Raw genomic sequence first — 19989 nt, 5'->3', positions numbered from 1 at the left:
GAAATTCGTTAAAAAATGTTTTTGTGACATGGTTTGTAAGCTTAAGACAGCCATAAATATTTGGACAAAAGTTCATTAAAAATGCTTTTGTGACATGCTTTGCCACTGTTGGCTAACACTGAATAGCGTATTTGTTTTGATTTTTAAAAATGTATCTTGTAGCTTTTAACAACTGGATGGTTACATTATTGCTCAAGACCAAGAAAACAAGATTGATAAATCTGGTTTTGTTGTCCAGCTTAAGTGAAGTGCAACACAGGAAGTGACAATGTTGCTGAAAAACAGAACAGATTCTTTCAAATCTTTTTTGGTTGCAGTGACTAAGAGCAAGGCAGATAAAAAATTCAGGGTTGGAGGGAGTTTCTTCCAGTGCTCTCCTTCAGCTTTTGAGGAGCTGAAGAAACTCTACTTGACTGCTGCCAAGAATTGACTTCTAAAAACTTTTCCTTTTATCATCTCTAAGTTCTTGCACCTGTTGATAGGAATTTTCACTTGTGAGACTGAGTAAATTTCCTGTGGATTGCAGGATTCAGGCACTTTGGACATCCGTGGGATGAGCCAGGTTCTGCCCACACACCTCATGGAGGAGAGGTTGATACGGCAGCAGCAGGAGATGGAGGAGGATCAGCGCTGGCTCGAAAAAGAAGAACGATTCCTGGTAATTCTTTGTTTCACAGAGCTTCTTAATTCCTTCTGATTCTTGGGGTTTGTATTGCAGCTGCTTAAAACTGGTCACTTCTGTGAAATGAGAAAATTTACAGGACACAGGACCCCCAAAATGTGGGTTTGGAAACAGGTTTTAAAATAAGTGTTGGGCTAGTGAGAACTGTATTTCAGATCTCTTGAACAGCTGTGGCTTTTGGTGAATCTCATTTTATCCAGTTGAGTGTTTGTGTGGGGGAAGTTGTGGGTACAATTCTGTGCCCATCTGGAGGTTGCCTGTTTGTTCTTACACAGAAGGATCTGTGTGTACTCTACCCCTAAAAAAGGTGTAACCATCTAAGAGTTGTGGCTGTGCTAAGAGTTGTACCCAGCCTTGCCCTGGAGGAATAATGGCACATGTTAGTGGGAAGAAATAATAGAAGAGAGAGCTCTGTGAGTAGGGAAAAGCTCTGAACCTCACCACGAGCAGGAAGAAGAGATCATTGGTAATGGGATGTTCTGATGGTGTTTCTCTGCACTTCCACAGAGAATTGTTGTCAGTGCCACTGGTGGATGTTTTTTTGGTTCAGCTCTGGCTTCCCAGTTGTCAAAATTCAAGTTGAGTGTTACATTTCTCCTGCTTGAGGCTGATGGCTACAGATGGAGTAGAAGGTGGGAGTAGAATGTCACCAGGAGCCTGTGGGTGCCTGATGCTCACAGGACAAGGGATAATTTACAGTGCTGTGTGTGGGTTGTGACACACAGCAGCCCTGTGCTTGACCTTAGGCATATTTCAGGGAATGTTTCAGTTTGGAAATCTCCTGTGTTGGAGCTGCTGGTAGATGCTCCCATGTCCAGGACATGTTCTAGCTGAGATCCACATTGTGCCTGAGCTAAGAAGTGACTTTTGATTAATGGGTGTTGAAACTGGTTTCCTTCTAAGTCCATTTTGGGAATTTGCAGTTTCCCGTTGGGATGACAGCAAACAAACCCCTGTGCCCAGATTGCTTGCTCTGAAGAGAGGGAGGGGAAAGGAAAATTTCTTCCCTAATTTAGGCATTAGCTTTTCCAGTCTTGTGTGGCACCACTTGCTGGTGACCTACACAACCCAGGAGGTCAAACTCATCCCTGACAGTTAAAACTTTAAAGATGGTAAAGAACTTTTTGTGGAATCAGCTTTCTGGGAATGGGGCATTGACATTGCAGGGGTGGCAGTAGGTTGTGTGGGAACTTTCTGCAGAAAACTTTCTGATTTTTTGTGTAGAATAAAGGATGATCATTTGTATTATTTGTTGATTCAGTCTCTGGACCATTAGGGTGTTTATCATCCCCCAAATTGACATTGAGAAGGAACTTGCTGATTTTCCTTTTTATCTGTAATACACTCATAGCATCTGTTTGGGAGAGATTTGCTGTGTTTCCATTTTGTGTTGGGTTTATTGTGGAGAAACACCATCTCTCTTGCATCTATTCTGTTAAGGAATTGGAATCCATAAGAGATTTCAATTCTTTTTTTTTTCCACATTAACATTTTGACTGTACAGACTTTGAGGTTCACCCTTGGATGCCTATTACAAATTTATACCCCATGTTAGGAGCTAAATGAGTTGCTGGTAGCCACAGGGTGCCTTTGAGCCCATAGCAGGATGTGTGTAAGGAGGATATTCAGTTTATAGATGGGTGTTTCTTGGAAAAGGAATGTGGGTGAGTTTCTAAATTTAGCCCTGAGGAAGTGAAGATGTGGAAAAGTCATAGTGGGGAGTCATTCTTGGAAGCCTTGCAGGTCTCCTGAAGATATCACCACAATTCAGACATGAGGGTCCAAACATGTGAAAATAAGTCATTTATTGAGGCATTAAGGCCATAAAATGGTGTCCAACATAGAAATAAGCCAGGTGTTACACACACATGCTCCTTGGCCAGTGTCCTCTAGTGAGTGACAACATTTCTGCCCTGGGAAGAAGGTCCTCCCCTATTTTCATTCCATGTGATTTAAGGAGAAGAAATCTGGCCCTCCCTTGCCTGCTTTAGACAGCTTTCAAATAATATTTGTCCTTTTCAGCACAGAGAACAACAGAGTAGAGTCAGATTTTAATATTTAACTTACTTAACTATAATATTTAACTTTTGTAACCATGTGTAGTGTTCTCAGTGTAAACTGTCTGCTTCCAAAAACAGCTCTATTTACCCAATCCTCAGGCTCTACAGCACATCCCACTTGTACTACTGAGAGTTGGACTCACAGGGGAGCAACTGCAAATGATTTATTGTAAGACACTGCAACAAGATGGAAGATCCTCTCTGGGTTTCTGTTGGTACAATTTTTGTTTCCCCAGAGTAACACCAACTTGCTCATGACTTGAAATTTATTGCTGCTTCTGCAGGGAGAAAATACAACTCACAGCACATTGGTACAGGGATAAACAGCACTGTTGCTGCTGGAGGGGACTCCCCAGATGGGGAATTCAGTGCAGTGGCATTGAAATGGAAATGTGCTGGTCTTTGGGGAGCTTGTTATCAGTGTAAGCAGTTTGCCTGAAACTGGTCCTTGGAGAACATGGGACTAGTTAGTACTTGAAAGGATAAAAATGTTGTTTTCAAGCTGCAGCCTTAACAGAATGCAGAATTCTGGAAATTCTGCTGTAAAAAGGGAAAACAAACAGGTCTCTCCTCATGGGAAGCTCCCAAATGAAAATAAATCCATTGTGTAAAAACTGAAAAGTAAAGAAGTCTTTGGTTTTAAATTGTACCAAATATATCCATTGGAGAGTGAGAAGAGAATTGGTGGAGGGGTTGATTTTGGGGGATCCAGGACTGACACCCCAGCCCCTGACAGGGAGGGAAGGCAGCACTTCAGCTCTGCCAGCTTTATGGACACTGATTAAAACTTTAGATCATTAAATTTTCATGCTCTATTGATAAAAGTGCTGTGGAGAGAATCATCTCCAGGAAGGACAGAAATAGGTGAATTATTTTTGAGAAAGCTGAACAGGAGACACAAAGCATTACTGCACCTAAAGCTTGATGCAGATCACTACAGGACACAGTCTCTGTCCAGGGCACCTTCAGGTAGAAGAGGAAATGGCTGCAGTACAAACAATCTAAAACCATCAAAAATTATCTCTGAACATTTTACACATCTCCTCTTTTAGACCTATTTAATGCCTGCTCCTTCCTTTATTTGGAGTTCCCGCTTTGAACCTTTCTTTCTGGCTGGGCTGATGTTATGTACATGATTTTTAATCAGATAAATAAAGATATATATGTGCATGCCTGTTAGTAACTCCTCAGCAGACAGAACAGTTTTATTCTAAGAAATTTATAGTCTCTTCTGGGATAGCTTAAGAAGAAATAACTCACATATTTTCCTTATCATGCTTGGGTTCGTTGTTTTTTTTTCTGAAATTCCCACATAGTTGTGGTTTTTGTCCTATTTTGACACTGAGAACTGCAATTCAAGTCTAATTGATGTGAACTGTTGCTAAAATAAGATTCTAATTTTAAGCCTGAGAAAATCCCACCAAGACATTACAATTCAGCATGTCCTGAGAACTCCAAGGCTTACATATTCTTTTATTAGCAAGGAACCAGAAATACTGGAAATAAAGTGGATTATGTCCCACTTTGTCAACATATACATCCTGTCTGAAAATTCCTCTTGACATTTCCAAAGATTTCAGATAGTAGGCTTATTTATTAAAAAGAAAAATCCATTTACTTTTGAAGGACTTTGGTTTCTGCAAGATTTTAACAACATACAGTTCTTTATCTCTGTGGTTTTTGGGAGGTCCAGAGCCATGGCGGGGACTGGGAAGATGGCAGGGTGTTCTTTGGGGCTGTGAAATGGTGTGTGAAGTACAGAACAGGTTTGGTGTGAGGCTGAGTGTTGACCTAGAGAATGTTGCATTAAACAGCTGAAAGATCTCAGAATTAAAAATTCAGCAATGCTTTCCTGTTGTGGCAGCATAAGGGGCTCAAAACTCTTGCAACTGCAGAAGTGGAAGAATTGCTACTGAATAATATTTTAAAATATAATGGGAGTTTGATCATCAAAATCACCTTTACTGTAAAATAATTTGCCTTCTGACATTTCCACATCTACACAAGAGAATAAACAGAAAATCATTTAGTCAAATGGGAGTTGTTAGAATTTCTTAGAACATTAAAATCAGTAAATATATAATTGGGACTTTTCTCAGTCATTGGACACAAAAGTTGAACATTTCTCTTTTGTTCCATGTGTTCTTGACTACCCAGGTTTTGAAGGAGCAGAGGAGAATGCTTGTGGAAGTTGAAAGAAGTTGATGTCCTGCTAAAGGATTTTTTCCTTATTTCTGAGGTGTAGCTGCTCAGGGTCCCTCAGCTTTGCCATCACCCCCTGGCACTTGGGATCTGCAGGTTGGGATCAGGTTCTTGGAGGTGCCAGGGCAGCACCCCTGCCCTCACAGCCTTGTTTGGGTGGGAGCCAAGTTAATAATCACCATTTTTGTGATATTTGCTGAGCATTTGCAGCTTTTCTGTGCAGCAGTTCCTGGACTGTGGGCTGTCCAAGATGGGGTGTCCTGGGGGGAACTCAACATTCTCCACGTTGGCTGCTGGTGGAGACTTGGGGAATGGAATTGTTGCTGTGACTCGGAGCCTTTGGATGCTGGAAGGAGGGACCTTCTTAGCAAGACAAGCAGAGGAGATGGGTTTTGTGTCTGCTAATTTCAGTTTTTGCTTATATTACTAGGGAAAAAAGTCCTGTTACTTGGACTAGTGGGCATTTTTATGCTTCTGACTCTTCTAAAATGCTCAATATTTCATTGTCTCTGGAGTCTGGTCTGAGGGATGTGTTCTGGATGGTCCAGGGGAAGGTGTCCCTGCCCATGGAAGGGGTTGGAATGAGAAGATCTTTAAGGTCCCTTCCAGCCCAAACCATTCTATGGTTTAAGGTGCATTTTTTGAGTAATAAATTGCTATAAGTGCAAAGAGCATTAAAGACCCCTGTGATAAAACAGTCTTTGGTTATTTCCAAAGAGTTTGGGCACTTCCCTGGCTAGAAATGAACCTGAAATGATGGCAAATTGTGAGCATCAGTGTAATAGAAATGTAGTTTGTCATATGCTTTATATGGATATTTAACAAGGATAGCTGTTTGATTTAGCTGAAGAATACTATGAGAATCATGACTTTACCTGTCTAGGGAGGTTTCAGACATACTCATATCAAATGAGACTTTAATCAGAAAAAAATTCCTTTATTGTAATAAGGAAATAAACTGGAGATGAATCATGGTAGGTTTCATCTTGAAATTTGTCACAAATTCCTGGAAAAATATGAGGAGACCAGTTGTGTCTGTTTCAGTTCTTCACGTTTAAGAGGGGGTTAAATGTTTCCCTGTCTGATATGATTTTCTATTTTTAATCTGCATGTTCTTTCAGGCAGTGACTGTCTCTGCCTGTGCCCCACTCAGTCTGCAGAAGACTGAATGAAAATCCCAAAGACAGACTGGCAGCACAACTGGACTATTTTTAATGACAGAAGATCAATATTAGTGAGTTTTTGCAGGTTCCTTCTGCCCTGCTGGTTTTTAGGGCCATTTAGTAGGATTTGTGAGTTGGAATTATTCTTTAGTATTCTTACAAGAGGAAGGAATCTCAAATAGCCTTAAAACAAGAAAAGGATGTATTTGTCCCCTGAAATTAACCCTGAAAGAACATGTGGTCAGTTTAGTGGCACTGTGTTTAGTTACACCTACATTTCTCTAAATTAAAAAAATGTTATTTCCATATTATGTGTGACCATTTTATCCCTTGAGTTATCAGTGACTCCTCATCCAGTCTTGTAGGAGAGTCAGATAAATCCTGTTTTTAAGTGTCGGAATTGGTGCACAAGAAGCACACTGTAATTTTGCTGAGTTTGTGTCTTCAGATCAGTGTTAACTTTGGCTTCACATCCACTATTCCTTTGTCTTCCCATGTAATCAATGTTGTCCTTGAAGAATAAATAAAACATACCTGGATTTCCTGGGGACATAAGTGGGGTTTTCCTGTGCAGGGCCAGAAGTTGGACTTAGTGGTTGTTGTGAGTCCCTTCCAACTTAGGATATTCTGTGAGAAAAATGACTGGTTTATGTGTGGAAAAAAAAAAAGAAAAATTGTTTTTTTTGGTTTTTTGTGGTTTTATTTTTGCTTTTAGAAACAACCAAGCCCCAGATTCCTGTATTGTGCTGAAAACACATGAAATATAAATTTGTTTGTTGCTTGTATGGGAAGAAAAGGGCATCTGGATGGCTTTGTTGGCTGGCTGTATCCACATGGAGTGTTTAGAGAACTCCAGTAATTGGCCCCATTTGCTTGCAGAGGGAGCCAAGTACATTTAAGCCATCCTGGGGCAGGAAGCAGGAATTAATGCGCAGCGTTTCTCATCCTGTGGTTGGAATTTTGCTGTTGGGAAGCAAGCTTTTTTTTCTTTTTTTTTTTTCAGAAAAAAACACAACTTTTGCTGCCTTTGAGAAAACTAAAATGCAGATTTTCCAGTGTTGTGTCAGCTCAGTGGTACTTTGGATATTTATTAGAGCATTTTGACTCCTGTGCTGGGGGCGGCTGCAGGAGGAGCAGCCGAGGCTCCGGTGGCGGCAGCGGGGGCGCAGGGGCTGGAGTGAAATGACATCTGGATTTGCCAGTGTGCATTTTGAACAGCATTTCCCTGTCTTTACACTGCCTCTAAGCCACGGGCACATCACTGGGTAAGCAGAGCACAAAGTGAATCCTTGGATTTCTGTTTCAGAAACCCGACATGAGGCACTCCAGGGGCAGCATTGACCGCGAGGACGGAGCTCTCCAGGGCCCTGTAAGTGTGGGGGATCTTTTCCTCTCCCAGCTCTTCCTCCAGTTTCCTGCTAGAACATGCTGTACACTGCCTTGGGGGTGGGAGATGATTTAAAGGTTTTGCTAAATGTTTCCACTGTTATTACATGGTAGTACAGCTTTCCAAGAGGCCCAGCTTCTGTGGGAACTGCAGCCACAGCAAAGTGGTTCATGCAGCAGTTTGGGGGATTTGGGGTCTGTTGGTTGTTTTTGGTTTTTTTCCCCTTGAAGCTGTTCCTGAAACAAATATTAAAATGTTTCCACAAATACGTTACAATAATTTCCAAGTGTTCATGTGTTGTAGAATTGGGCCTTTTATTTAAAAATGGGGATTGTTTTCTGCAAGTTCTGTCAACAGGAAGCAGGATTAAAGTAACTTTTGCAGTTGTTTAAATATCTGAAGGGTTTTCTCACAAGGAATGTAAACGTTGCTGTTGTATTACCCAGAAATCTGTTTGGGGTAAATGATCCACTATGAAACAATTGGAATAAACCCCACAGCCATTCCTTTATTCCCAGACAGCAGCTGCAGCTCGGGTGTTATTTCTTAGTGGCTTAATTCCTGTCTGTTTAATTTAATTAAAACCATTTTTTCAATTGTTGAATTGCCATTGGAATCTCTGGATCAAACTGTTGGAAAAGGGGGATTAGGCTAGGCACTGTTAATGGCAGAAAAACCTGGTGCTTCATCCACCGGAAAACAGTGGATATTTTAAATCCACCCTCCTGTTTCATTTGGGATGCAATTGTAAACTCCTGCTTTGGCTTCAGCTTCACTTTTTAAGAATTTAGGGATTCTTCCTGCATTTGCAGCCAAGATAGTCATGAATGAGTGTATCAGTGACACACTGCAGCACAGTCTCTGGAGACATTCATGTCTGGAAGCTCCTAAGATTTTTTTCCATGAATTTGGAGAAGATTCTTAGTTAATGTTAGGCCTTGGCTGTTGTTACATCTTTATATAAGAGCAAGAAAAGTGTTGGTGCATTTTGTGCTGCTCGTGAAGATACTTTGAGATGCCCAGGAGATTTTCAGGTCATGCCACAGGTCACAGATTCCAAACTGTTTCCAGGGGAAGTCCTGTCTGCCAGATGAGGTGGTCCAATATCATTCCCCATCTGAAAGAGTGTGAAGAAAACGCTTCATGGTCATGGACAAAATGGGTTTTAAAAGAGATTCTAATTCATGGTAACTGCATTTCTAGTCACAGAATTTGATCTTGTAGTTCTCAGTAGATTCAGAACATAACTCTGACTTCATTTGCAGTGGGAAATGCTTAATGCTGCTGTGAGTCAATTTGAGTTTCTGACTGAGGATGAGAAACTGGGCAGTGATAAAAATGAGAAGTCACCACCCACATTTTGGCAGTTCCTGTCTGATCGCATTTTTTTGACCTGTACTTTCAATACACAATTTTATGGAAGTAAGATTGCAAGAATTGTTTTAGTGGGATGCCATTCTTCTGCTTCTCTCTTGGTCTCTTTCTTTGCCCCTGGGGTTATCAGATTGGAAATATTTAGGTTAACAGCACAAATAAAAGGTAATGATGTGACTGAATGCCTCTATTTCATGTCCCTATTTTTGAGGTGACCAACTTCAAAGAGCAACAGACCAGTGTCATTTCTGGTTCTCCTCTTGTTGTTGACATTTTTAAAAAGCCCTTCTTGTGGTGCTGTCCCGCTGAAACTGCAGTCAAGCTTTGTCAGCACCACTTCTCTCCCTGCAGTGGCACAAACAGCATCTCTGTAGAGATGCCACCTGTCCCTGTTTCCAAAGTCTGACATTTCCTTTGTCCACCTGAGATCTAGAAGATCCCTGCCCTGCCAGGCCCTTTTCTGCCCTGCTTGCTTGATTTCCAGCACTGTGGAATTGTCTGCCTCTGTGCTCTTTAAAGATTGCTCTTTAAAACCACCTGACATCCATGGACTCCAGTTCTTTCAAAAGCAGATTCCCAGGGGACCTCACTATTTCCTGGAAAGCACCCAAAGTCCACTCCCTCCATAGCCAAGGTTTTGCTGGAATTTTTTCTCCTATCTCCAACAATTTGAAGCTCAACTCCTTTGTGGTGGCCATGACTAAGGCAGCCACTGCTCAGCACTTGGCCCATGAGTCCCTCTCTGTTTACAAACAGCAATTCCCGGAATCACCTTTCCCAGTGTTCCTTAATACCTGCACCAAGAAGTTACTTTCACAGGAATTTCTTGGACCTCTTTGTGTCCACTGTATGATATTCCCAGCTGAATTCTGAGAAGTTAAAATCACCCCTGAGGGCCAGGGCAGTTGACAGAGATATTCCTTAATACTGTGCTGACTCTTGGGCTGCTCACAGTGGTGATGAGGTTGGTGTGAAGGATGGATGAATGCCATTACCAGGGAAAGTCACTTCAGTCTGTTACTAAATTCTTCCAAGTGGATGAGCAAATGGGCCTTGAGTAAGAGCTTTGCAACAAAACCAAAAAGCAAACCAGTTTTAAAGTGTGCTCCCATTACAGAACCATTCAGCAGGAAGTTCTGCAGTTTCTCTGTTGTGTTGTCATTTCTCCTTCACCACCATGACCTCTAAGTTGGATCTGTGGACAGACTGAAAATGCCTGTGACTGTCTCACCACCTTTGAGTAATAAGGATGAACTGCAATGTGGAGGCCAGGGCTATTGTGAGCAGTACAAAATACATGCAAATTCTTTTATTGCTCTGTAAGAGACGTAGTGAGGGACTGATGATGGTGAATTGGGATGTATTTTCAGCTGGTGGGAAATGTGCTGAGAGCTGGCTGCTCTTGGTGTTTGAGATTGAGAGAGTGCTGATGAGAGCTGCAAGCACTGCAATAACTATTTAATATGTTTATTTTATTTTATTTTATTTTATTTTATTTTATTTTATTTTATTTTATTTTATTTTATTTTATTTTATTTTTTAGGCTGGTAACCAGCACATATATCAGCCTGTGGGAAAACCAGGTAAGCAGTAAATGCAGATGGTGACATTTTGAGTATTTTATTACAAGTCTTGTAGCAGCAGTAGTGAACCAAAGTTCATGGCAGTATTTCCATACAGAGTGGGTTCAGTTCCAGGTGCTACACATAGATCTTTGTGTGCTGTGTGTTCAGGTTCCCCATACAGGCCCCAGACATGCAATCAGCAAAGCCAAGGAAGTGTTTAGATCAACAAGCAGGAAATGTCTAGAGCAAGCTGAGTCAGAGTGGGAATTCACCCCGGGTGGAGTTCAGACATGTAAAACAGCAGTAGACACCTAAAATTGGGTTTCTCAGTCTCAAAAGTGAATCACCCAGTTTGCTGCTGGGAAGAAATCCAGATTCACACAGCATATGGGACCAGGGATGACACCATCTCAGGGCTGGGGTTGCTGTTCCCAGAGCAGCAGCAGTTACCCCACAAAAGGAGTTTCAGGTATTTAACTAAAACAATCCTGCTCTCATAAAGTGCAGCTCCCACAAACAGTGCATTTACTTCAGGACACCTAAAGATCTCCCATCTGTGGCAGAGAAGAGCACATGCAGCCTGTGCAGGGCAGAGCAGGAGGGTGCCAGGTGCCTCTGACACCTTGCTGCTCTAAAATCACCATTTTTTTGTTGAGCAGATCACGCGGCTCCGCCAAAGAAGCCCCCGCGCCCCGGAGCCCCCGGGCACCTGGGCAGCCTGGCCAGCCTCAACAGCCCCGTGGACAGCTACAACGAGGGTGTGAAGGTAGGGGAACCCCCAGAAAATGGAACAATACCAGGGCTACTTTATTCATGACCAGTGAAATAGCCCCAGCAAATCAAATGAGACAGCTCTGAGGTAGTGTGGTGTTCCTGAAGTAGAGAGCGTGAAAAGCAAAGGGGGCCAAACTTCATGAGTAAATAATGTCATGGGGCAAACACACCCTGGCAGCTCTCAGGGGGGTGAGGGGGAACTCAGGTTCTCCCTGGCTGTGATTTAGTGTGCTCCTCAGCTAGAACCTTTCCAGCTGAGCTTATTTCTAGTTTGGAATGATGAGGTGTCCCAAATGGACCCAGCTCCCTGTTGAGCGGGATGGAGCGTGCCCAGGGATCCCAGCTACTCAGAGGGTACCAAAGTCTCCTGTCCTTGGTTACAGGAGGTGAGACCTCTCCTGCAGTGCTCAAAAAGCTCTTTCTGCAGCACCAGGGCTCCTCAAACCCTACCAGCACTGGGGAACAAGGGAAGAGGGGAAATGGGCTGGCTGACCTGGGAGTGAGATACTTCCTGATGTGTTGTTTCATTTCCCATAAATAGCAATAAAGCCAAAACTGAAGTGGTTTTGTAGCAGAGATGCTGCTGCAGGGTGCAGTGTCCTGCCCCTGCTGCAACTGGTGTCCACAGAACAGCTCCTAAGGATGTCAGGCACTCCCAAAATCATCCCTTTGTGTGCTGTTTCCTGCCTGTGGGACTCTGCCACCTTTCTAATCTCCAGGAAACAGCCCTGCCAGGCCTGTAGTAAAGAACAGGAATCCATGGTGTGGTGGCCACAGCAGTTGGGATGAGTGACACTTATTTTAGGTGATTTAAGGAAATACAGAAAAAGCCCAGTTCATCTGAACATGAAATTCAGAACTGCCATCAGAGCAGCGTGTTTAGCCACTGCCAGCCTGTCTCACTCCTGCTCGTGTTCTGGGATTATTGGAATGTTTAAGAATCAGTGTAAATAGCCAGCAGTGGTGAATTTGAGCAGGATTATTTATCATAAACTGATGCCAGTGCTTTACGAGCTGCCAAGCCTCAGTAAACGTCAAAAAGCAGTAACAGATGTGTTCCTAAACTCAGCTTCTCTAAAATTTCCTTTCTAAATGCTGATGCTGGAACATGAAAAAATGTTTTTGAAATACAGACTTCTGACAACAAACAAACTTGAGCAGTCAGAGACATCAGTAGTGACAAGTGAACAGGATTTGTGTACTAAAAAGCTCTTTGAGTAGGAAAGAAGGGCTGATTTTTATTCTTCTGTCAAAATTTTCTTGGAATTGGATTGTTTTATGCCCCTTGAAGAAAACAGCCCATTACTTTTTGGCATAGCTTTGTTAATGGTTGCAGTCCTAAACTGAAGATGCTTCTGGGGTTCATTTTGGACTCCTTTTTCTCTACACCCAGTTCAGACTCCCTTTTCAGGGAGAGCACAGATGAAGAGGATTGGAATTTCCTGCCCTTGGGAGCCCTCAGGGCAGGCTCCAGAGACCTCCTGGGTGAGGCAGAGTCAGCCAGTTCCACAAAGAAACTCAAAATTCTGCAAAATAGTGGTGTTGATATTGGGGATAAACAAAGAGAAACCAAGGGCTGAGAAACACAATGTCCATAGTCTTGAAAGGTTTGGGTCTGGAGTTCCAAGGGTTGGGAATCATCTGGAATGGGTTCTTGGTAGTTCCTGGCCATAGCTGTGATGAGTTCTTGTGAACAAGTCCTGCACAGTTAAATCACCATGTATTTCCCATCATGACTTACCTAAACAAAACATTCCAGAAAGATGAATATAAAATTTTCCTGAATGCATTGAGTCCTGGACTGTTTGTGCAGAGGGACCAGCAGTGTTCCCAGGACAGGTTTCCCAGGCCCTTGCTCCACTCAGCACTCTGCTGCTGGCCACACTGGCTTGCTCCTGTCCAGCTTTGCATGATCTGCTGCCCGTGTGTTGAGTCAGGAGGAAGCATGGGGTGCATGGCAAACCCTTCCACTGCCCACAGGGGTGCACAGCAGCTCTTCTGTCACACAGGGCCCAGAGCTAACACGGGTGGCTGCCAGTTCTGGTGAGGATGCGTTTTCGTTGCAGGCTTTTTAACTGATCTCAGATTGCTACACATGTTTTGGGTTTGTTTGTTTTTTTTTTTTTTTCCTGCTGAGTTTTATTAATATTGTTTTTCTTTTTTTCCCTTCTTTTGGTAAATTTCTTTAACCTCCCCCCACATTCTGCTCAACCATAGCCATGGAGGGTAAGCAGTGCGTGAGCGTGTGTGTACGTGCCCTATTCCAAAATGTCTTTGCATGTGACTTTGCCAAATGACTGTTTTAACTTCTTGATTGCTGAAACTGATTCGAATCACAGCCTTTCCCTGCTGATTGAAGCAATTAGAGTGTTCTTTTTCCTAAGGTATTTTCTGATCAATGCACGAGATTGAATCTCTGTGGTAGCTGTTGGTATCCACTTAATGAAATGCTATAAAATGGAATCACCTTGTACTGAATCCTGCACTCCTTCCTTAGAGAAAGTCTCATCAAAGCATTCCACGGTTTCCTCAGGGCAGTGGATCAGGGGCTTGCAGTGAAACTTTTCTGGAGCTGGGACCAGTCCTGAGAGCCAGCAGTAACCCAGTGTAGGGAGCTCTCCAGTGTAGGGAGCTGAAGTGCCATGAGCCATCTCAGATCCAGGAGGAAATCAGGAATTTTTTAACTTTCTACTTGCATTGAGTTGTTGCTTGGGCATCCTGTTGTAGGGAATAGCTGGAGGAAACTGGGATGCTTGGTAGTTTTACAGTTCTGAGATACTGAGAACCTTACAAAGGATGTTTGCAAAGTTTGTTTAATTTCAGACCTGAGATTATTTCAGTCTGTTTTGGATTTAACTCCAGACATACTGGACTTGTTGGAAGTTTTACCTGAATAAAGACCAGAGGATTTTTAACTTAGGAGGTTTTTTCTGATCTCTTGGAAATCAACTATCTAAAAGCATTCCATGTTTCCCAGCTGTACTGGTGACACCATTTTTGTTAACCTGCTGTTAGATTTTCACTAACAAAAGAATAACGTCATAGAATCATGGAATAGTTTGGCTTGGAAGGATGATCTCATTCCGGTTCTCTTTTTAACATATCAGTTCTCTCTTTAACATATCAGTATGTTACTGTGTGCTCTGAGATTATTTTGGAGCACAAAAATCCCTTCTGGAATGAGGGACCTGATACCGGTTGCCCTGGCAGTGGAACTTGAACCACTGAGACATGTACTCAGTACTCTCATGCCTCAAATTATTCCCTTCTCTGTTGAGTGTTACACTGGAAGCTCTTCAGGGAAAGCCTGGTAAAAGTTGCCCAGTGTCATTTCAGAGATCAGGTTCAGTCAGAAGAACTAAAAGAAACCTCCTTCATCCCGGAGCCAGCTCAGGGCAGCAGCGGGGCCGGGCGGGGCTGTGGGAACGCGGGGAACCCGAGCCCTTCCCGGCTGGGAGGTGGCCGAGCCCCATCTGCTGGGGACGGGAGGTCCAGCAGCCGCTCTCTGCTTGCAGATTCAGCCGCAGGAGATCAGCCCTCCCCCCACGGCCAACCTGGACCGCTCCAATGACAAAGTCTACGAGAACGTCACGGGGCTGGTGAAGGCGGTGATAGAAATGTCCAGTAAGATCCAGCCGGCCCCGCCCGAGGAGTACGTGCCCATGGTGAAGGTATGGGGGCAGTGCCTAAACTTGGGGTGTATTCCTACCCTGAATGAAGTCTTCAAGTGCTGTAGGAGAAATCTTCTGGAAAGCTGGAAGTAGAAAAGCTGTTTGTGTTCATGTGTTCAGAGGCTGGAGCTTTGGATTCCATGCCCAGTATTGTGGACAGCACTGCTTCATGCCCAGCTTGTTTGTGCTTATCCAGGGTCCTGAGTAGTGTGCTGTCTCCTCCACATTTTCACTTTTTTTGAGAAAAACTTGTTCTTAAGCCTTTGGCATCTTGTTTTGATGGTGATAGACACAATTGCAGGTGGGATTGTGAAGTGCCTTAGGCATGTTCCAACTCTTTCCTTATCCAGATGAGCAATTAAATTTATCCACTGCCTCCTGCACTCCTAAAATTCTCTTATCCATTTTTTCCAAGTCTTTGAAGTTCATTTCTTTAATCTTTTTTTCTTAGGAGGTTGGTCTGGCACTAAGAACTTTACTGGCAACAGTAGATGAGACCCTCCCAATGCTCCCTGCAAGCACCCACAGAGAGGTACGTGGAGCTCTGCTTACCTGCTGCTCAGCCACTGCCTTCCCAGTCTGGGACAGGTTTTGGTGCTCCCTTCATGGCACAGGCACACCTTTTGGTTCCCTGAGCAGTCTGAACTCCTGGGTTATAATTCTGCATTAACTGAATTTCATTAAAATTGCTGCATGAACTTAGGCTTGGTATTAGTGAGGATTCTTAAACTGGATATAGGTGTCACCTGTAGGAAGGTGACATAAACCCCAGTATTCCACAGCAGGGAATCAGCTCAGGGTTAGTTCTTAGTGCAGAAGTCACCTGTCATTTGCTTGCACACCAAATCATTGAACAGGTAATTGAGCAGAGCTTGGTACCGCTGGAAGGTTGGCTGTAGTTCTGGATGAGGAGTGACTGAGAGCTTTCAATGAAGTTCATAATTACAACAGTTTTCCTCCAAAACCTTGAATGAGTGTGGTACTGAGAAAGCCAAGGAATGGTTCTGTATGTGCCATCTCAGAGGTTCATGCTGACTTAGCTGTGTGCTTAAGTAACTGTATCTGCCTTCTTGTTTCATTTTTTAGAGCTGCTTCTATGCTTTAGAGCTGCTTCAGTAGTAAAAAGAGTAAAGCTACAAGAACCTGAAAACCCATTACAAGCTGTTAATGCCAAGTTGTGGTTTAAAATCCACTGCTTGGGTCTTGGTACTGTTTAGCAGTGGGTGGCTCAGCAGGTGCCAAATTCCATCAGCTGCTCCCCGTGGTGTTTCAGAAACAGCCCGGCTTCAGTCAGGGATCAGCAGGGGCTGTAGCTCTGTGGAATTGCTGTGAGTGCAGGGTTTCAAACCCCCAGGGCTGACGGGGTTGTCTTGTTGCAGATTGAGATGGCGCAGAAGCTGCTGAACTCGGACCTGGCCGAGCTCATCAACAAGATGAAGCTGGCCCAGCAGTACGTCATGACCAGCCTGCAGCAGGAGTACAAGAAGCAAATGCTGACGGCTGCTCACGCCCTGGCTGTGGATGCCAAGAACCTGCTGGATGTTATTGATCAAGCCAGACTGAAAATCAGCCAGTCCAGACCGCACTAAGCACTGAGGGAAGAGCATCATCAGCCTCGGAATTCTGCTCGCCACAGGATGTTCCTTCACCTTCCACCAGCAGTGAGGATTCACCCAGCGCAGTCCTGGCCGCCCCCTGGGGTTCTCTCATTGCAACAGTTGAACCCAGTGGCTCTGGTGGGGCCGGGCTGGGGTTCGGGCCGTGGCGTTATCAGCAGCTGAGGTTTGTACAGCAGCCCTCGGGGCACGGGGCAGGTCACTCCATCGCATGGGCCGCGCTTCGCACCGAGCTGCCACCATTGAGCTGCCACCGGGCCACGGCCTCGGAGCCAAAACTGTTGGAGCAGCAGATGGGAGAAAGATATTGTGAAGTGAAGAATTCGGGGAAACCTCAGGGCTGAGAATTCTTGCCCACAGTATATGAACTATCCAGACTGGAATTTTTTTTATTAGAACACTTATGTCGCAATATGCTAATCACGATTTACAGAGAAAGAATAAAAAGCTATATTTTCAAGACTTCAGTCATTTCAAGACAAACTAAAGCCCTCTTCATCTTCCTGCCTTTTACTTTTACGTGACTGTGTGAAGCATTTGTTTGGAACTAGCTGTAGGACACAACTGAACACTCGTCTTTTTCACCAGGATAACGTGCCAGTTCTTTTGTAGCAATGTTGTTTTCCTTGGAAGTGAAAATGCTGCTTTGTACCAGAGCAATTCAGAGCTGCATTTAGAGGAGATCTGTAACCATTCATGTTCCCCATTTTTATATAATTTATAAAGACAGATTAAAGCCATGATGACTATTTTAAACCCACTGTAGTTAACTAACCCATCCTTTTGTCTATCTTGCCTGGGAGGAGTTACAGTAGAGCAGTGTAATTAGATTTTCCTTGGTTTTCCAGTTATGCCATCTGTTCTGTTAAAATAAAAACCACACTCCCTTTTTGCTGTTGAGGGATATAAATTATTCTCAGGAAGAATATAATGAACTGTACAGTTACTTTGACCTATTAAAAAGGTGTTACCAGTGAAACTCTGACTCTTTATTTCATGTGTGTGCACTGCAAAAGAGTTCTTCTCTGGGTACCTGTGTCTTTTTAAAAATGAGTTGATAATATGAGAGTCCATCAGTGTTTGTGGAACAACTTTGGGATACCCTCTCATACACCTGAAATTTTTTAATGCCCACTTGGAACACAGCCCTTACCTTGTTTAACTGCTCTGGAAAAATCCTGTTCAGAAGTTATTTATGAAATTCGTGCCTTTTAAGTAGCTCTTTTCCAGTGCAGTGTGGCATCACCTCCCACACCTACCCTCCACACGTTTTCTGGCCAGGTAAATACATTGTGTACCTTCCACAACCTCAGCCCTTCACCTGAGCTTTGCAGCCTTTTCCCCACTGTGAAAAGCCTCTGGCTTTGCTGTGCCACAGCTGCCCCTGCACAGGTGCCACAGGAGCTGCACCGCTGCTGTAACCAGAGGTGTCACAGCAGCAGAGGCTGCAGCAGCAGCCCAGCCTCAGCCTTTCTGCTGAGCAGGTCCCCATCCTGCAGCTCCAGGCTGTTACCACACCCCTGCTCACTGTGATTTCATTCCCTGCTCTGTCCAGAAGCCATGGGTACCTTTTAGAGCTTTAACTGTTCTTGTGAAACACCAAAAAACTGACAGGGGAAGTTGTAAAGCCCCAGCTGAGCACTCATGACAGCAGTTAAAGGGAGTTGGAGGTAACCTGGCCACCCTCCACAAACATCCACCTGAGAGACATGAGTACAAGCAGATGTTCTTTATTACAGGCTGGTACAAAACTAATTAGTCAAAAAGACCAAAGCCCATGTCATCATCAGATTCCTCTGATTCTTCCTTCTTTTCCTCTTCTTTCTTCTCTTCAGCTGGAAAAGAGACAGGATTTATTTTCCAATTTATCAGCTCATAGAAGTCAGTTGTCACAAAAAGTGTCACATGCAATGACATCAAGCATGAATCCCTAGCAGTCCTAATAACCTAAGCCAGCAGCCCAAGAATAGTGTTTGTACTATTGGCAAAGTGGTTTTGTACATTCAGAATTCATTTCTATCAAACCTGAAAAACTTTACGAGGAGATGCTGATGCTCTGCACGATGCTGATGACACACAGGAAGAGCAGTCTAAATTCTGAGGGAACACTAATCCTGTACACTGACTTCATGTGCAATGCCTCCTTTCTCAAGGGGAGGGCGTGCTTTGCTCCAGAACACTCACACACATGGCGGAAACCACACGCGAACAGCTTCGGCAACACACGCTGCATGGCAGAAACCACATGCCAACAGCTCCTGAAGCGGTGCTTGCTAAGCTGTGGCTGCCCCATCCCTGAAGTGCTGGATGGGGCTCTGAACAGCTCAATCTAGAGGACCGTGTCCCTGCCCACGGCAGGAGGTTGCAAAGAGATGGCCTTAAAGCTCTTCCTAACTCAAGCCATTCCATGGATCCACGGATCTACGTTCCCGCGCCTCGGTCGGACGCGGCCGCCACTTACCGGGGGCGGCTCCGCCGGCGGGCGCGGCACCACCCGCGGGAGCGGCGGCAGCCGGAGCCCCTCCACCACCCGCTCCCACGTTACAGATCAGGCTCCCGATGTCAATGTTCGCCAGCGCCTGCGGAAAACGACAAGCGGCAGCGAAGCCCGGTTAACACGGGCGGGAGGTGCGCTGGGGAGCCCCACACGCCGCCCCCGCCCGGCCCGCGGCCCCTCTCGCCCACCTTGGCGAAGAGCCCCGGCCAGAAAGGCTCCACGTTCACTCCGGCTGCCTTGATGAGCGCGTTGATCTTGTCCTCCTGCAACGAGACAGCGGCGCTCAGAGCCCGCCCGGCCCGGCCCGGCGCGGCCCCTCAGGCGGCCATGCCGCGCGGCCGCCGCCATCTTGTGCGGCCGCACTCACCGTCACGGTGACCTCGTCGTCGTGCAGGATGAGGGCGGAGTAGATGCAGGCGAGCTCGGAGACGGAGGCCATGGCGGGGCGCGGTGCTGGTCGCCGGGTGGTTCGGCCTTAGCTTCGTACGAAGGACTCAGCACCTTGGGCCGCCGCGGAGCGAAAGGGGCCGGGCACCGCGGCGCGGATTTATAATGGCGATGCGCGTTGCGTCATCGGTGACGTCACCCCGTGACCCTCCGCGCATGGCAGGTGCCCGCGCGCGCTCCCTCCTCCGTCCCTCAGGGCCCTCACGGGGAATAATGCGCCCTTAAACCGGGAACAGCGCCGGGTGCGGCCGCTCCCCCAGCACTGCCAGCCCCAGCCGTGCCCCAAGTGCCACATCCCCACGGCTTTTGTATCCCTGCAGGGATGCGGACCCCTCCACTGCCCTGCGGGAAAACTGCTGAGGCCGTTTTCCCAGGATCCAAGCTAAAGCTCCCTGGCACAGCTTGAGGGGCCCAAGCCTTCCTCCCCCACAGCTACCTCAGGTGTCACTGCCTCGCTAAAACACTCCTTTTTCTGTACGTAATAAAACGGGAAGAAAAGGTGCAGAATGAGCCCTTGGTACAGAATTGTGTATTGTGATTTTTTTCCCACC

General features: G+C 45.1%; 2 protein-coding genes across 9 annotated transcripts in view; one reads left to right on the top strand and one right to left on the bottom strand.

The window, feature by feature from the left end:
• The window catches only part of PTK2 (protein tyrosine kinase 2), a 190030-nt gene extending 172557 nt beyond the window's left edge, over nucleotides 1-17473 (top strand). For all 8 annotated transcript variants that reach the window (XM_066566803.1, XM_066566763.1, XM_066566754.1 and 5 more), the window contains 7 exons: nucleotides 527-658; nucleotides 7414-7476; nucleotides 10412-10451; nucleotides 11093-11199; nucleotides 14723-14878; nucleotides 15330-15410; nucleotides 16258-17473. In XM_066566803.1, coding sequence (XP_066422900.1) covers nucleotides 527-658; nucleotides 7414-7476; nucleotides 10412-10451; nucleotides 11093-11199; nucleotides 14723-14878; nucleotides 15330-15410; nucleotides 16258-16467 — 789 coding nt within the window. In that variant the 3' untranslated portion in view covers nucleotides 16468-17473. The remainder of the gene's footprint in view (nucleotides 1-526; nucleotides 659-7413; nucleotides 7477-10411; nucleotides 10452-11092; nucleotides 11200-14722; nucleotides 14879-15329; nucleotides 15411-16257) is intronic.
• A 735-nt stretch (nucleotides 17474-18208) lies between these two features.
• RPLP1 (ribosomal protein lateral stalk subunit P1) lies at nucleotides 18209-19547 on the bottom strand. The gene is made up of 4 exons (XM_066548513.1): nucleotides 19359-19547; nucleotides 19180-19254; nucleotides 18956-19073; nucleotides 18209-18329 (listed from the first exon to the last, which is right to left on the bottom strand). The coding sequence occupies exons 1-4, from the start codon at nucleotides 19428-19430 to the stop codon at nucleotides 18250-18252; spliced, it is 345 nt and encodes a 114-aa protein (XP_066404610.1). The 5' UTR covers nucleotides 19431-19547; the 3' UTR covers nucleotides 18209-18249.
• Between the last annotated feature and the right edge of the window lie 442 nt (nucleotides 19548-19989).

The sequence above is a fragment of the Molothrus aeneus genome, chromosome 1 (genome assembly GCF_037042795.1).
Source record: "Molothrus aeneus isolate 106 chromosome 1, BPBGC_Maene_1.0, whole genome shotgun sequence".
NCBI lineage: Eukaryota > Metazoa > Chordata > Aves > Passeriformes > Icteridae > Molothrus > Molothrus aeneus.
This window is presented reverse-complemented; position numbering and strand designations above follow the sequence as displayed.

Coding starts and splice junctions, on each gene's coding strand:
- RPLP1 (XM_066548513.1), bottom strand. CDS start 19,430: ATGGCCTCCGTCTCCGAGCTCGCCTGCATCTACTCCGCCCTCATCCTG. Junction 19,255..19,358: donor ACGACGAGGTCACCGTGACG/GTGAGTGCGGCC, acceptor GTCTCGTTGCAG/GAGGACAAGATCAACGCGCT. Junction 19,074..19,179: donor GGCCGGGGCTCTTCGCCAAG/GTGGGCGAGAGG, acceptor CGTTTTCCGCAG/GCGCTGGCGAACATTGACAT.